Source organism: Strongylocentrotus purpuratus, unplaced genomic scaffold (genome assembly GCF_000002235.5).
Source record: "Strongylocentrotus purpuratus isolate Spur 01 unplaced genomic scaffold, Spur_5.0 spur5_scaffold_6, whole genome shotgun sequence".
Taxonomy (NCBI): domain Eukaryota; kingdom Metazoa; phylum Echinodermata; class Echinoidea; order Camarodonta; family Strongylocentrotidae; genus Strongylocentrotus; species Strongylocentrotus purpuratus.
The window spans coordinates 10,596,111-10,613,863 of NW_022145612.1; the positions used below are offsets into that span (position 1 = coordinate 10,596,111).

General features: G+C 37.7%; 1 protein-coding gene and 1 long non-coding RNA gene across 2 annotated transcripts; one reads left to right on the top strand and one right to left on the bottom strand.

The window, feature by feature from the left end:
• Positions 1 to 609: 609 nt before the first annotated feature.
• LOC105446493 lies at positions 610 to 6,770 on the bottom strand. The gene is made up of 2 exons (XR_004061841.1): positions 6,664 to 6,770; positions 610 to 2,664 (listed from the first exon to the last, which is right to left on the bottom strand). It is a non-coding gene; the product is annotated as an uncharacterized LOC105446493 (long non-coding RNA).
• Positions 6,771 to 7,048: 278 nt separating this feature from the next.
• On the top strand, positions 7,049 to 17,337 carry LOC577357 (IQ calmodulin-binding motif-containing protein 1). The gene is made up of 12 exons (XM_030972984.1): positions 7,049 to 7,237; positions 8,052 to 8,214; positions 8,787 to 9,013; positions 9,379 to 9,478; positions 9,920 to 10,090; positions 10,636 to 10,744; positions 11,251 to 11,360; positions 11,935 to 12,077; positions 12,711 to 12,859; positions 14,310 to 14,441; positions 14,782 to 14,938; positions 16,024 to 17,337. Exons 1-12 carry the CDS (start codon positions 7,129 to 7,131, stop codon positions 16,224 to 16,226), a joined length of 1,773 nt encoding a protein of 590 aa, XP_030828844.1. The 5' UTR covers positions 7,049 to 7,128; the 3' UTR covers positions 16,227 to 17,337.
• The last annotated feature ends 416 nt before the right edge of the window (positions 17,338 to 17,753 follow it).

Here is a 17,753-nt window from a genome sequence, read left to right on the forward strand (position 1 = left end):
TAATTCTTGGTTTCGTTTTTTCTGGGACGCACTGTATATCCACTTTATCCCCCCCCCCCCCTTCCCACTCTCTCTCATTATATGAGATTATCTCAAATAAGTGAGTTCGTCATTTTTTCGGGTGAATTCATTAATAATATATTTCCCCGAAAATGATACCCCCATATCGTAAGGTAATGACGAATACGTTCACTCTTTATTTTCTTTCTCCTTTTCTCTTTCACTTGTCTCCCTAATCGATTATCTCTCATCCACTCATTACCCACCTCACCCGCTGTTTTTTCATCCATTTCTCTCTCTTTATTATCCTACATTCATTTTTTCCTGGTTTCAAGAGTTATAATCATAACATTTAACAAGTAATTCATGTACACTGTAGTTGTAAATTCCTTTCACCTCCCCCCCCCCCCCCCCCCAACCCCAACCCCTGCCACACCTCTCTCCCTTCTCTACTTGCTCCCTATTTCTCTCCCTCTCTCCACCCACCTACCCCTCCCCTTTCTCTCTCTCTCTCTCTATCTCGAGAGCTCTTTCACACATTCTCCTGCACCCGAAACTTCTAAACTGCCATATTCCATATATATAAATACAAAATATTTAAACAAATTATGGAGTTTCACTGTTTTCTTTATAAATCCTCGCAGATTTGGATAAGAATAGTTTAACAAATCATTACAAATGCACCACGTACGTCGTACATGTACTTCATGTTATATTTTCCTATCGTGTACCATAAAATTCTTTATTTTAGGTTCTCTGTGTACATTTATCTCGGCTCATTCATGACAAAATCAAAGCCTTTATAAAGGAATATATCAATCAAAGATGATTTTGTCAGGCTACAAGGACAGAAATGGTTCAATGCAAAATGTACATAATTATACATGGTACATTTTAACACAAGATTGAGCATGCAACTGTAATCAACATCATTAGGTGGATTTACACCATCCTACCGTAATTGTTTGGGCCATAATATTTGATTATTTAATGTGTAAATTTGCAAACATTCATTGTAATAAACTAATAACTAATAAAGTATTACACATATTTATCTACATGTACTTGTACAGCAAGTTTATTTTGCCTCATTTTTGAAGAAAAAAAGAAGAAATCGTATATTGTATGCACATTGCTGGGCACAAACCATCTTAGTCAGATGCATAGAGCAGCTGAACGAGTGGTTCATTTCGTCACCCTTCTCGCCCCCCCCCCCCTCCCCAAAGGCCCAATCAGACTTCTACATCACCACAGTGGCATGATCCTCATGAGGAAACCTAGTATAAAAAACAACACATTTTATGAAAACATGGCCACAAAAAAAAAAGTAATACTCAACCAATGGGATGGCTGAAACAGCTTTGCAATTATAAAGTAATAACACTACATGTATAATATCTAAATGGGTATGTTTCATTTAAGATTTGAACATGACCCTATGAAAAGTATGAAATGACCCTCAGTTTAATAACCAGTCACAACATAATCATTTGACAGTATTCAATGAGAATTAAAATGTGCAAAGTTGCTATGTTTTTAACTTTTAAGTTAAAGAAATTTCAGTTTGACTTTAATATCCCTGATAAGATTGTAAATAAGCTTTAAATACATACAAAATTCATAAAGTTAATAGTATTGAAGCTCACTATCTTAAAGATTGCAAAATGAAAAGAAAGAGTGACAATAATGTCAGTCTAGAATTCTCCAACATAAAATGACAAGAAGAAAACTACGTCAAACTAGTGTGGGTGCATTAAAAAAGGATGATTTCTTCCTCTCCTTCAAATTAGACAAGAAAAAGGATTTTGATCACTCCATGATTTAGACATACCTAAAGAAATCTTATAAAAGTGGTAAAATAATTTTCTGAGCCATGAGCATCACTGCCGGACAGATGTCAGCACTATTATTATTCTCATCCAAGTTCTTCTTTTCTTGTTGAATGCCTCCAATCCTTGAGAACTGCAGGATCATGAGGGTTCTCAAATATGCAAGGAGTGTTGAGACAAAAAAAATATGAAAATACAGAGATAGCACTGGAGAGCAGACAACTTTCATTGCTGATGTAGGGGTACATCAAAATAAAAAAAAACATCTCTGTATTTTTCATAATGCATGTAGTTTGCCTCATTCAACATTTATAGCATTGAACAAAAGTTTAACTCAAATAAACATCCCAATCAGTCCAATGCCCAAACACCTACATGGAATTTCAAAATGTTCTTGGTACAAAGCACTTGTCCATGATATCAAATTTAATATAAAATGAAGCAATGGCACAGCTCAGGGTCAGGATGATCCACTTCTTATATTGCAGTTACATCATCTTTTAAATTGTTCTAACTGCTCTGGATGAAGTCTCCAAGCTTGCTCACTAAGTGTTGATTGCCTCCGTTGGAGTAGCTGCTTTCGATTCCTCCATGCCCGCTGCAAGAAGCTTATCCTTCTGCCTCACCTTTCGCTCCTCTATCATGTTGTACCATCTGGATGTGAGAACTACTCCCCCATACACAGTCAGAGTCACCATCGATAGTGTGAATCCTCGATATAAGAAATCAGTGACCTTCTTTATTGTCGACATTTTGCCTGTGTCTCAGTATGATTAGTGAGAGGAGACTCTGGAGATCTTGATGGCTTGTAAACAAGAGAAAGTGACCAGCGAATCTATAATTTGTAAAGAAGAAAAAAAGGGGCAGAGAGGGGTAAATAATTTGAAGAAATCATAATCCGTTGTGAGTATAATTGCATTTGTCTTTTCAGATAAATGCAAGCCTAGTATGATTTAGACCGAAAGCTTCAGTCTCTGATCGACGGTTGTTCCGCTGACATTGTATCTGGCTCCTCTGACCGCTTATATATAGACTGAAGATCGTCCTATGGGGGTACAAGTGGACGGAATGGCCGACAAGAGATGAATAAGATGCTACAAGGTTTTTCACTTTTTACGTCTACATCAAATCAAATTTTGCAGCAATACTACATTCCCCGTTATCTTTTAAATAACGAAAACTTAAATGTGTACTTTGACTTATGATAGCTTGCTCATTTAGCTCCCAAATTGATTTTTTTATTCGAAAAAGACTTCTCGTCAGATTGCCCGTTAGCCATTTTGAAATGAGTAAAATGAATATTCATGAACATTCATGTTGTCTGCTATCCGTGAGCGTGAGCTTCGCAAGTCAAGCCGCGCACATCTGACCCTTAATATTTTAATATTCATATATATACACTTTTTCACAGGTTTCACAGCAAACCGCTTCACAATACAAGCAGGGGCGTCGCTAGACCTTTTTCAGTGGGGGGGGGGGGGGGTGTAGAGGCCAACGATTACCGACAAAACTAGCGACCAATTACCAACAAAATTAAATGTACAATATCTACAAATTTAACCCTATAAACCCGGGGCAGAAGGCTAAATTGTTTTTCCCATTGACTATCTATAGTACTTGCATGTGAGCAAATGGTCATTTTCCTCGACGACATAAATATACGAATTATTTCGCCAACTTAGTCAGCATCATAGCTGATATATTTTAATGCAGGCACGGAGCTAGGATCTTATTTTAGGGAGGGCGGTAGTGACCAAGCGAATCACTTAAAGAGCGCTCATTAGGGGGTGTGGGTGATAGGCCTCTTAATTATTAGGAAAAGAAGACGATTTATTGTACCTTTCTCGACTGTTAATCCTTGTCTAAATGAAGTTTCTCCCCACCCCCTCCCGCGTGAAGCGCGAAAGCTTTGACGTTTCATTGAATTATTATAAAAAGAAGACGATTTGCTGTACCGTTCTCTACTGTTAATCCTTGTATGAATTCAGTTTCTCCCCCTCCCGCGCGAAGTGCGTAAGTTTTGGCGTTTCATTCAATTTTCAGAGAAAGTAGACGATTCGTTGAACCTTGCTCGACTCTTAATCCTTGTCTGAATGAAGCTCTCCCCTCCGCGAGAAGTGCAGAAATTTTGACGTTTCATTAAATTAGAGAAAAAAGATGATTCGTTGTACCGTTCTCGACTCATCTAAATGAAGTTTTCTCCCTTCGCGCGAAACGCGAAACGCGAAATTTTTGGCATTTGATCACAATATAGAGAAAGAAGACGATTCGTCATACCGTTTTTGACTCTTAGTACTCCCTATTCATCTGAATTCAGTTTCCCCCTCTCGCGCGAAGCGCGGAAGCTTTGACGTTTCGTTAAATTATTAGAGAAAGAAGACAATTTGTTTGTACCGTTTTCGACTCTTAATAAGCCCTATTTGGTGTACTGTTTTCGACTCTTAATCCTTAACTGAATTCAGTTGTTCCCCTTCCGCGCGAAGCGCGGAGGTTTTGACGTTTCATTAAAATATTAGAGAAAGTAGACAATTCGTTGCACCGTGCTCGACTCTTAATCCTTGTCTAAATAAAGCTTCCCCTTCCGCGCAAAGCGGAAGTTTTGACGTTTCATTAAATTATTAGAGAAAGAAGACGATTCGTTGTACCGTTTTCGACTCTTGATAAACCCTAATTGTCTGAATTCAGTTTCCCCCTCTCGCGTGAAGCGCGGAAGCTTTGACGTTTCATCAAATTATTAGATAAAGAAGACGATTCTAAATTTTAATGTTTCATTAAATTATTAGAGAAAGAAGATGATTCGTTTTCGACTCTTAACAAGCCCTTATTGCCTGAATTCAGATTTCCCCCTTCAGAAATGTTGGCATTTCATCACAATATAGAGAAAGGAAGACGATTCGTCGTACCGTTGTTGACTTCGAGAAAATACAAGTATTGTAGTTGTAGTCACTCTTGAAGTCGTCACAGCGGATAAAAAGTCACAGTTCGTAGTGGAAAAAAACTTGTCGGCCGACCGACAATATACATCTCACCGACTTCAAACTTCTGCATTGATATAGTACACGAGGATCGAGCAAGAATACCGACACAGCTGACCCGACATAGCAACATATTTACCTGTGTCTTTCTTGCTCCCTCGACGAGACGACTCCACCCAACAACCCCTTCTCTCTTTTACTCCCACTCCTACTCTCTCAGGCTCTTACCTCTCCTCTCTCCCCCCCCCCCCCCCCGTTTCCTTTGTTTCCCTTTTACTTTTTTTCCTCTTTTTTTTCCCCCTTTTCTTTCTTTTCCTTTCTTTCCTCTCCTCCCTCTTTTTCTTTTTTCTCTTTCTTTCTTCTCTTTTCTTTCCTTTCTTTTTCTTTCTTTCCTTTTTTTTCCTTTTCTTTTTTTTTCTTTCCCTTTCCCTCTATTTTTTTCCCTTCCCCTTTTCTCTTTTTTCCCCGATGGCAGCGCAATTTTACCGACAATATCCTGACAGGTGGAGGGGTGTCGCACCCCACACACCCCCCCTTTGGCGACGCCCCTGAATACAAGTGCATTTGTATTGTGAAGTGGTTTGCCGTGAAACCTGTGAAAAAGTGTTTATTAATAGATCTATCATCGTTTTCTCGAAAATACTTAAAAATAACAAGAATATTAACACAAAACAGGTAATCAACATAACGAATTTTAACTCATGATCTTTTTTTGGAGATTTAATGAATAAGTTCTTCATTTTGGGATATGTTTTAGTAGGGTATCTCCTAGACCGAAAACTTCAGTCTCTCTAATCGTCGGTTGTTCCACTGAGACTACGTCTGGCTCCACTAGACCTCCGATTACAGAGACTGAAGTCTGGGGACCTCTTTCTGTGAGGCACTGTACGGAACAAATGGTTCGGTTCGACCGGACCGCGATGAATGAGATATGCAACGAGATTTTCACTCTTTACATCCTCATAACTGCTGCAATTACAACACAAATTAAAAATAACACATATATAGCTTATTCGACTTACGATAGCTTGCTCATTTAGATCCTAAATTAATGATTAATCCGAGAAAGTCTCGTCGTCAACATTATCCGTCTTGGTTTTAGTTGATGAATATTCATTTTTTCTTTTCGAACGTCCAATAGCTACCGTAGCTACATACGAGTCGGCCCAGCTTGACCAACGAACTCCCACGAAACGAGTGCTCTGATTGGCCATTTGGCTATGTTTTGGTAGGTGGACCCGGAAATATATCGGCCGCCGGGTAATATTTCGAATGCATGAACGTACTGCTTCGCGGATCTGAGATACAAATTGGATAATTCATATAAGTAATTCCGTAAATTGTCTATTTAATATTAAGTTATCAAAGTTTGATAACTGTAATTAGGACAAATGACATACCGACCTAATTTACATCTGATTTAGAAATCAGAAAATTAGATCTAAATAAAGAAAATCGGGGAGAAAATGTTTTGACACAAAAAGCTGCCATTGTTGGCTATAGCTATCCCCGCGGTACGAGATCTCTGGGTTGCCATCTGTATTGGGGAATGACAACAAATGTCAGTTTTATTAAAGAAATGACCCAAATCAGATGGTTATTGCTGTCTAGGTATCTCCACGCCGGAGTTAGGTGTCAAATTTTGGATACCTTTTTGAACAAGCGCCCTAATCTCAACCCCACGAACACGATCGGAGCGGGGAGTTGAGCGCGAGCGGGGCGGCTAGGGGCTAGCCGAAACCAAATCTCAACGCTCAGCTCCGATGACCCAGAAAATGTTAATTGTTCGCACATTCCTCATTACATTAAACATTCATTCTAGGGTGCGAAGATAAAACAACAGATTTGGTGGAACTTACTCGCTATATAATATTAAAAGGAGCCAACGCAAAATCACCTCTTCTGGAGCAGCACGGCACACTCACGGTCCCAATATAGCGTCGTCTAGTCATTAGGATGGTTGCATAATAAATTGTAAGTGGATGAGCTAAGCGAACGATAAGCGGAATTGAAAAGGTGGCATTGCCAACATAAAAAATCTTAAAAACAAAGTTTTGAGCATAGAGATATATGGTTTTGAGTCATCTGTTAAATTTTGAAATAAGTCAAAATTTTGTGTTGTTCCTAAAAACTATTTTTTTTGTTTCTTTAGCCAGTATAAAAATATAAAATCACTACTACATTAAAAAAATTGAACTCATTTAATACGACATTACAATGATCGACGAAGCGAATTAGAAGAATAAGCAGTCGGCTGATTTCTGCCAAGCGTCGCCAAGCACATCACTTTTGAATTTCGCAGATTTTTGTCAGTGTTTTTCTTCATGATGGCATCAAATGATCCGCTTGAAGACAAAAGAGTTGAAGATTTGGCTTCACATCTAGCAGAGACAACGGATAAGAATGTTCCGAATCTACTACTCGCCCTACAAGGTAACATTGTTTTTCACGACGGATCGGCGGCATCTTCGATTTATAATTATTTGTAGTCCGACATATTAACAAAATTGTAAGGTTTGTCAGGGTTGACAACTTAAGCTATGGTTATGGTCACAAATCAGAGCAGCGACCGACCGATCAGTAGCCTGCTCGGTCGCTGCTGGAATTAAGCATCGCCCAGCAGTTAGGTCGGTGCCCGGGCGGCGACCGCCCAGGCACCGAGCGTATTTTGGGCGGCGAGTGAAAAATGAGCAGGCGCCGCCCAAATTTTAACTCTGCGCTAAAACTTCAGCGGCGACCGAGCTATGCCCTAAAAACGAGCAGTGCCTGGGCGGCCGCCGCTTGGTGGCCGGGCAGCTGCCGTGCAGAATTTGTTAAAAACTCACCGCTCGGCTGCCGAGCAGCCTACTTTTGGGTAATGTGACCATAGTCCATAGCAATACTGACAACCCTCCCGCATTTGGACGGAGTCTCACTCCACCATCTGACCATCACCAAGCTCATTCTCTTGTCATCCCACCAGCTCATAAGTTGTAGCAGGAGACTCCCGCCACCACGTCCTTCCTCCTGCTCTCCCCAGTCTCCCGCAAACGATGTAGAATCTCCCGGTTTATGAAAAATGTAAAACAAAAATGTTTTATCCACAGACTCGCATCACAGGTGTATCAACAGAAGATGAATGAATGAATGAAATGGAATCATTCACCTTTTCATCTGAGAGACCAACACTGCATTTTATGTAACTAATTAAAATCTTTCCGTCTACTTTAATTCTCTGTTAATGGAGTTCATTAATCTTGTTTGCCAGATATTCTTGACAGTGTGGTGCCTGGATCACAGAGGGCTGACAAGATCAAGAAAGACATCTGGAACTTTGAACTTCTACAGAGCGTCCTTCTGGCTCTCAAACAAGACTTCTCCCTCATCAATGGCAAATGGAATACTGCCGCTGCACTGGCTAAAATCTTAGCGTAAGTGACTCTATTGGTCTTGCAAAGCCAAACAGACCTCTTCCATTAGTTTATGTATGTTTAACTCAAGTTGTACTTGTACCTTTTGTTTTCTTTCACACCCAAAGTTTCCTCTGTACTCTCTCAGATTTTTATCTCCAAGTTAATAATCTACATGTTATAGGGCAGTGAGAGTTAATAATTTGAATGTTAAAGTTATCATCAGCTGAGAAATACCAATATTATTTTACTCTAATTTATTTTGTCAAGGTTAATTAGTTTCTCAGATGTAGCATCCAAAATTGATGATTAAGACCCTGGCTGAATATTCATCACACATTTGTTCATTTATTACTTATTACAACCTCCACTTTTATACTTTTTAAAATGAAAGAAGTTCAAATATTCAAAATTACAGGTGCAAGACAGTTGGAGGGTAGAGATAAAAGTCAAACTTTATTACCTAAAGATTAATGTAGAAATTGTTGTAAGGAATACAATGCAAGGCATTGGCAATGTAAAGTTGTGATATCAAAAACATACTTAATGTCTAATAATCCCCTTCTTTTGTTAACTGGTACTTTCTCAATCAGCCATTGTTCAGTTGGTCTTGATCCACCAGACTCCCATGAGTTCCATGCCCTCTTCTTGCCCGATGCTGCCGAACGTCTTCTCATCCTCTCACGTAACATACAGCACAGATACTGCAAGATTCCAGAGAAGACATTGACCCTCAAAGATGATCTCATCAAGAATTTCAAGGAAGTCGTTGACTCATTGCAGTGGCTCTACAGTGGTCACTTATTTCTGACTACAAATGGCAAGTAATTTTTTGTATAAATTTGTAAATGGGCAAGATGTAATTCTGCATTGGGTAATAATGAATGAAGATATACAATTTATCAGCAAATGAGTCCTTGTATAATATGGTGCTTTGAATTTGAGTATTTGGAAGTGAGATATGATGAGGGTCGGTTGATTCTGTGGAGGGATGTATTTCAAACTTTACAATTTTTTCTTCATTCCTAAAACCACCCATTGATCAATTACTTTACAAAGTACATTTTTTATTGCGGGTAGTCCCAAGTGACCACTATTTGGCAATCTAGAGACAGAACTAGTAGAATTTCTAATTAAATTACTCTCTTGTTCTTATATATTTTTCTTTGCTCTGTTACTTTGCAGTTTTGAGATCTAACTATCTCCTGCAGATGTTAATAACTGATGACAGAGAGACAAGTATCATTCTTCTTGGGATGGTACAAAGTGCTGTCAGAGTCAATTCGTAAGTGATCAGATTCTTCAGAATATAATCGTCTGAAATTAGATGTAACATGGAGTGAGTGCGAGGAGAGTTTATCATAAATCTAACATCAAACACCTATGTAAAGTTCATCTCCTTAAACGTTTGAAAATAATGCTGATTAAAATACTTTGTCCTTTTCTGTATTATCATTATTTTGATCAATTTAAAACACAGATTTATGAATACAAAAGTTAACTTTGCCTATTGAATTATGCAATTCTTTTTTACATATTCATATTTATCATACAACCAGCACAGGCTATATGAAGTGAAATTACTTCTAAGAATTTTTGTTGTTTGTATAAATACACCTTTCCCCATTTACATGCTGTTGGAGGACTATCGGTACGGTAATACAAATTTTAATCTTTCAAATTGATACTCAAAGAACATTTTTGCCTCTATATTTCTTTCATACAGTTTGGTCTTGAATACACTGGATGAAAAAGTGGTTCACAGTGTGCTAGATGAGATCATATTCAAACTGTCAGCATTCAATGATGCAGAGATTGGTGCTGCAGCAACAAGGGCACTCGTTAACATAGCAGATGTCCACACTCCTCTCATCAGATTGCTCTATACAAGATACAAGTAGGTAGCTTTTGATATGACTTCTCTGAGAGAAGGGTGACCAGAAAATAAACTGGGAGGTAAATAGAGAGAGATGAAGAGAAAAAAAGCTTAAGAGGTAATGAGAGGGAGTAAATTGAGAAAGAGCAGGGGGAGGGTGGAGGAGGGGGACGGAGAGTGACACACACACATGGACAAACAGTCAGACGGACATAAAGAACAGAACAAAGATAGCCTCATTAGTATAGAATATATTGATGCATGACGTATATTTCATATTATATATATGCTACACATTTCCCCCTACAATATTTTGAGACATATGGAACTAAACTAAATGTTTCTTCATGAAAAGTATTGCTTAACTTGATGCTAGAATTGAAATATCAATGGTTCATGATATAGGCTGAAAATTTGGTACACCAATAACCTTAAAACTGGGATGATTCCTCTTATGCCTCTCAAGATCAATAGCTCTGAAAGGGCCGTTGATGGATTTTTCTTAGTTATCCAAAATACACTTAACTCGTCTGATGTACTCTTGTTTATTTTCTCACTTTAACCAGGGGATTGAGACCCTTATTAAGTCGATGGACTGGAAGAGGGTTTGGGCGAGATCTTAAGAGGCTTCTTGCCTTACTTGATGCAGGATCAGCTCAACAAGCTGAACTTCACGTGAGTTCAAATCAGAAGTTGATAAGGGGAAAAATTGTGTTGAATTTGTGTGTAGAATTCATTTTTTTTAAAAGCTAGAGTCTGAGAAACTGAAGTCATTTCTTCATTGCTGGTTTTCATTACATGCATAAATTGCTTGAATTAAACATGGACATTTTCAGTGGGTAATTCAATAGATAATTCTTCAATTTAGTATCTTCTATTATGATGATCATCCAATGAACAAATCTGAATGATAAACTTCTGTGTTTACTGTCTGCACTGCAGCAAAGAATGCTTGCTCATCTTGGACTTGTATTAGTGCATTTATATTTTTGGTTATTTATTTCTGTTTATGTCGATATCTAGACATTATGCTATTCCAAGAATATTGTAATGCCTCTACGACATATGTGACTGAAAATCACCTAGAAATGCATACAGTTTCAAATATAGATCTTAAGCTTGGATGAACTTCACCATATTAATTTTGGTTGCCCTTGTAAACTGACCTTGCATATCCACAGAGATTGCACAGAGCAGCAACGACCATCCAAGCAATATGGAAAGGATTCTTGCAGAGGAAGAAACTCAAGAAAGCCAACAGGGGACTAGCCACACTTCAAAGATCCTACAGGTTAGTAGTTTATGGAAAAAACAGAAATGATGGTTCTGATTTCAGTCTTAAAAGATAATACCAGAACATTATTCCCAATGAATGCAGGTAGAAAGATTAGTCAGTTCCTGATTTTATGACATTTCAAGAAGAAAGTATTATTTACTGGAATTATTTGTCAGTGACTTACTTGAAGCATAACTTTGTATACATTTAATTATTGTGAGTCCATGAACGACCTTGTTTAGAAAATATAGATTGGGAACATTTTTTTCAATATATTAGATTCATTTAATTTATTGTATGTTAGTCTTATCATGTTTTTCTGATACTTTCTTAGTTTTTTGCAGAGAATATGTACTGATGTTTGAAAATAAAATAAATAAATAAATGACAATATGGAATACCAAAATACTAAAAATGATGGGGGGGGGGGGGGTATTTAGACAAAAGTAAGTTATGAATAAACCTGCATGGATGCTAAGAACAGGAGGGAAAAGGCTTCTCTTAAACTCCATAGCAATATTGTGTAGATATTAAGTTGGCTGGCATGAGTAGTAAGAATTCAATCTTGAAACTTTCTTGTTTAATTCAGGGCAAAGAAGGTGGAGAAGTCACGGATCCAGGAGTATGAGAGAGAACAGAAGGAGCTGGAGCATCAGCTCCTGATGGCAAGGAGAAAAGCTATCAGAGAAACCAGACAGAAACAGCTGGATATGATCAGTGCTATGCCTCCAGGTGAGTTATTCTAATGATGCATGAACAAGGTGGCTCATTCAGTACACCATCTGCCTCTGAAAAGATCATATCATCCCACAACCTGTAGGTTTGAGTCCCACCTAAACTTGTAGACGATAAATGATGCGAAGGTTGTGTGTCACACAGGCCGCGATCACCACTGTTCTCAATGCAAGCGTGAATTCAGTTACAAATCACTATTCCTCAAATACGATATTGTCCCAGGTATGGGTGAGTCATACCCTCTCAACATTAAATGCCAAACACTTTTATTACCTAAAGATTGTAATTGCTACTTAATTTAATCATTCATTCAATCCTGCATTCTCCTAATGCATATTTTGTGCACTCTTTGCAGCAGTTTTTCTTCAATGTTGCATGTAACCTATTAATTGATTTTTTTTAAATATAAATTTGGCATTGGAAGACTAGTTATATTCTAATTGAACTTCAGAGTCATTGTATATTAATAAAAACTACTGCAGCAATAGTCTCCCCAGCCCCAATGGGATTTTGATATGAATTTTGGAACATTCATCAAATCTGGTGTGAAGATATGCTGCATATCTGTAAAAATAAACATTGATTTACACTTATTAATCTACATGTCTGATGTGATTATTACTTTTCAAGGTGATGTTAACAAGTACCTAGCAATGTCTCAGATCCAATGTGCCATCAGGATCCAGGCAAGATGGAGGGGAGTACTAGAGAGACGTAAGCTAGGTCTAAGGAAAGCTACAGCTCGGCAAGTCAAAGCTGCAATCACCATCCAAAGACATGTAAGCATAGCCTATATGTTTTATCTTTATTTTAAAAAAAAAACTCTGTTGGGACACTGTGAATGATATATTACTGAATAAATTTGATGATGATAGCAAGATACTATCATACACATTTTGGCATCAGTTTAAAGTGACTCTCACACTCTGCCGTGTAGGCCTACCGTGTGCCACCGTGCGCGAAAATGTCTGCGGACGGTGGAGAACGGCGAGGGCACACGGTGGTTCGTTATCAAAGCGGGCAACACGTTAATAGGGCGTTGGCGCTGATTTACACCCGGTGGGACCCGGCGAAAGTTTTGGGCATGTTCAAAACTTTGGCCGGCTGGCACCAGCCGCAAGTAAGCGGCAAGAGGACGGTGTTGAACGGTATGAGGACGGTATGAATACGTTATGAAAACGGTCACACTGTATGAACACGTTCACAACACGCTCATAACCCGTTACAGAACGGTGATGAAAATTGGAGAGCGGACTGACCATTGCCGTTCAAATCGGGGTATTTATGGCAGTCGTGTCATGACGTCAGCAGTCCGGGGACTCGCTCACAGGACGCTCCGAGCGGTGAGGGGACGCTAACTGACTGGTAGGTGGCTGCTACAAACCCGGTGCACACGTTCGAGACCCGGTATGGGCCCGGTATGGAAACGGCCAAAATTTTCAACAAAAGTCAATCTGGGCGGTGAAGACGGTAGAAGCACATTCAACACCCGGTATGCGCCCGGTGAGAACGGTCAGAAGATGGCAACGAAACGGTGAAAAGATTAATCTTATGATTTTTTTTTTGCGGCCGGGGACAAGTTCGCTCAAAACCCAACGTTCTGGACTCTGTTGTTTTTTTAATAGCCCGGCAGGTGGACGGTAGGCCTACACAGCAGAGTGTGAGAGCTCCATAACATTAAGACAACTATCACCCTGTACCCCTTACCCACCCAACAAGTATATATAAGGAAAATATACCCAGTAAAACTACCCACAAACAATTTCTAGAATCTCTACCCCACTAAGGTTATTACCCCCAGAAAACTACTAAGACTACCCCAGATAACTTATTCATGTACTACCATAATTCCAAATTACCCAGTTAACCTTCAAATTTTCCATATTATTGATTCTTGAATCCTTTTATTCTTGAATGTCAAAATGACATCGCCTTAATTATTTTGATAACTGCTTATCCACTTCTTCAATAAATTTTCTAAATCTTTTGTAATATTGCTGTGTGATGTTACCATTACTATATATGTTATATTGCTTTTGTATTTTGATGTTTGTATTATAATGTAAATATCTGATTACTTTGTAAAACATCTTTAAAATAAACCAATTCGATTTAATTGATGATTTTAACTCATTTTGTCATAATGTTGTCATTGCTTGTCTTATTTTGCTGCTTTTTTTATAGGATGTCCTGTATAATGTTAACTTTTTGTGCATTTCATTTTTTCAGGCAAGGAGATTTCTCAAGAAGCAAGAGGAAAAGAAGAAGGAGCCATTGCTATGGCAACCACCCCCTGGCCTGGATGATGATAGACGGGTGGAACTGCAGAAGGTCATTGATGAGAAACGGAACAAAGGAACGGTACGTTTTTTTTTAGAGATTTTTATTTATATATTTATTCTTTCTTTTGCCCTTCTGTGCACCATTATTCAAGGTATTGTTATCAAGTTGAGATCATTTTAAGGTAAATAGCAGATTTAGCTGGTCCATCTATGGGGATTTACAGTGAACAAGTAGATTGTCTGATATTTTAATGTGGCATAAGATAGAATACTAGGAACAAATTTAAAGTTGCTGACAGGACAGATGACCCTTGAGCTTCCAGCATAAAATCGCCAAAAAAAAATGCTTTTGTTGAAATGTCTATATTATGTGGATAAAATGTTAAATTTCCAGAATCTTCTTATTTTCCTTGTTTCAGCCTAAAGAACGTAACCGAGAAGCCCAAGAAGAGCTACATAAACAAGCTCAGGAGATGCTGCTCAGATACTTTGCATTCAGAGGGAAACAGAGGAAGACCTACCAAAAGAGAGAAGCACTTCTTGCCTCGCTTGAAACAGATGCTGACTTGTTAACAAGTGAGTAGCTCATTGATATCAAATATGCACTAGTAGATGAAAATCTCAACTTTAAGATCCCGAGGAATGCTGATCATTCAGAGAAAACTTATTTAATCTATTAATAGGGATTTCATAGGAATTTCCAGAATATCGTGTATTTTAAGACAAATGGTCTGATGACAGTTTCTTCATAGTCAATTTCTACCACCCACATTCCATTTTTTTCAACCATGGACCCTTAGCTATACCCAAACTCCATTTCTTTGATAAAATTATTCCCTGAAAGCTGGAGCAAATTTCATCATAGCAGGTGTTGGATTACAATATGTTAGATGTGTAATGCAGTTAACACACAAGCTTTTCTGGCTGCATAACCATTGAGAGATGAGGAAATATGGTAAAGTCCAATTTACTAATGTGCACTGGCATTCAAAATTACATTTGCTAGGCTTTCCCACTGGTTGATGCATTGGCAGAGCTGCCAACCAGTACGTTTTTATCGTATTTTGTACGATTTTTAGAACTAACAACGTCAGTACGAATTTTCCTCGAAAAATACGATTTTCAACAACAACAACAACAAAAAAACAAAAACAAAATGATTTTTTTTTTTTTTTTTTTCCTTCCTTTTTTTTTAAATAATTTTTTTTTTGTGTGTGTGTGTGTTTGTGTGCCATTTTCAATGGCAAATAGCTCATTCTCTCGTAAAGTATCCTACAAGCATCTCACATCGGCAATTTGGGAATGTTCATTGGTTCATCAAACATATCAGTCATGACGAAATCATGCTTATCCATTCGTCCATTAAAAAATTTCTTCCTGTATGTAGGAACTTATGCAAATTGGAACTCCTCCCCCCCCCCCCAAAAAAAAATACGCATTTCCGCAGTGAGAAAGTGCTTATCGATCAAAAATAGGATTTTTATTTTGAAAATAGGATTTTTTTTGGGAAAATAATAGGATTTTTGTTCAGTTGAGATTGGCAGCTCTGCATTGGTTTAAAGACAGGCCATGATTTCATCTGGGGGAGGTCCATCAATATTGTCACCATTATAAACCCAAACTCACAGTACTCATGTATTCACCGCCACTCTTTTCTTCAGATGCACCAAAGCTGGAGGATGCAAGCAACCGTGACGTCTACACTTTCACCAGCCACTCAGCACCCATCGCAGCAAAGGCTCTATCAAATCACAGAGAGGAACTCTTGCTCCTACGACAACCATGGTGGAGAAAACTCCATATAGAGGAGAAAACTGATGATGAAATTGCAGAAGAATATGACACAGAATTCAAGATCCTTTGATACTTAGGAGGGATGTTTCATTGTCATTTTATACAAAATTATCAGTACTTTTGCACCATCAAATACCTTGAAATTGTTCACCTTGATGCATATAATGCAGTTGTTAAATCAACATCAAAGTAAATGACATCAGACATACAATGATATTTACAATTTCCATAAAACCTAAGCCCATTCAGAATTAACAATGACCCTAATACAATGTTAAATTATTCAACCTACTGATGTGGATATCTATGAAAATAAGTGTTTAATAGATATCAATGTAATTTGGTCCCAATGAGTTTCTTAGATATGGTTCCTTTTCTCATAAATTCAGCTCCGCTTATGACAACAAGTTACATGTATTTGAATGGTGGCATTCAGTGTAAACACTGATTTGAAAGCATCAACTCATCTAAGTACAAAGTCTTTGAATTGAAGAATTGAAAAAATGTTCTGAAAGTCAGCCTATCAAGGAAACCATATTGCAAAAACCAACTGTTTTATTTCATGATGATCCGCAATCTGAAAGCCCCCATATACAATGTTAAACCATGAACAACTTCTGTTACCTCACAAACTTATTTGTTTACCTTTGAACTAGTGTAACCAAATTACCAACATGATATAAACAAACAAACATGAACAGATCAAGAATAGGGGATATAATATGTGCAATGCAAAGACACAATGATTGCATGTGAAGTAAACAATGGATAAGTGCAGTGAGAAAAGCATAATGCTCCTAGTCGGATAAATTTCCTTTGACTCTACAAACAAATTTATTTTGTTAATATATCTCTTAATAATTGACATTTGGAATGAGGGATATAAAACAGGCATTGACTGCTTATTGTTCAGACCACATTTAGAACTATCCCTCCTCATTGATTAAGAGGCTGTACTATGCCCCTCGACTTTGTTTTGGGGAACTACAGTTTTAAGATTATCTTAGGCAATAGTTTTAATTGTCAATAAAATATTTGAATACTTCATTCTTCTTGTGAAGAAAAAATGTCCAGTTCAATTTATGAGGCACCTTTTTGAAGCTGTCAAGTGTAAATAAGATTATATTTATTTATGGACTAGAATTCTTTGTGAAAGTTTATAAATATATAATTGTTCAAAATAACTTCAAACTCTCCTTGTTTCTGTTATACTTGTTCTTGAACATTGTATGTACCACCATAGTTGCCCACAGTTTAACAATGTAATGATGAAATAGACTGATGGCTACCAAGAAAAGCATGGTAATTGTTTTACATTACATTTATTCCAGATAAATTTCATGAATTCTCTGTATTTGATCAATGCCTCTCTGCAATGTCTGTCAGATTCTTAGATAGGTCTGCGTTTTATCTAAACAACAAATATAATCAAAGTATGAAATTGGCCTACAAAGTTTCCTGAAACACAGCTTCAAAATGTATAAATCTGTCGGGCAATTTAGTTTGATACCACCTGCTTTTCACTTCAATATCTCAGAACACTAAAAGGTGAAAAAAGCGAGTAAAAAGGAAGTGAATAGACAAAACATTTGTTACA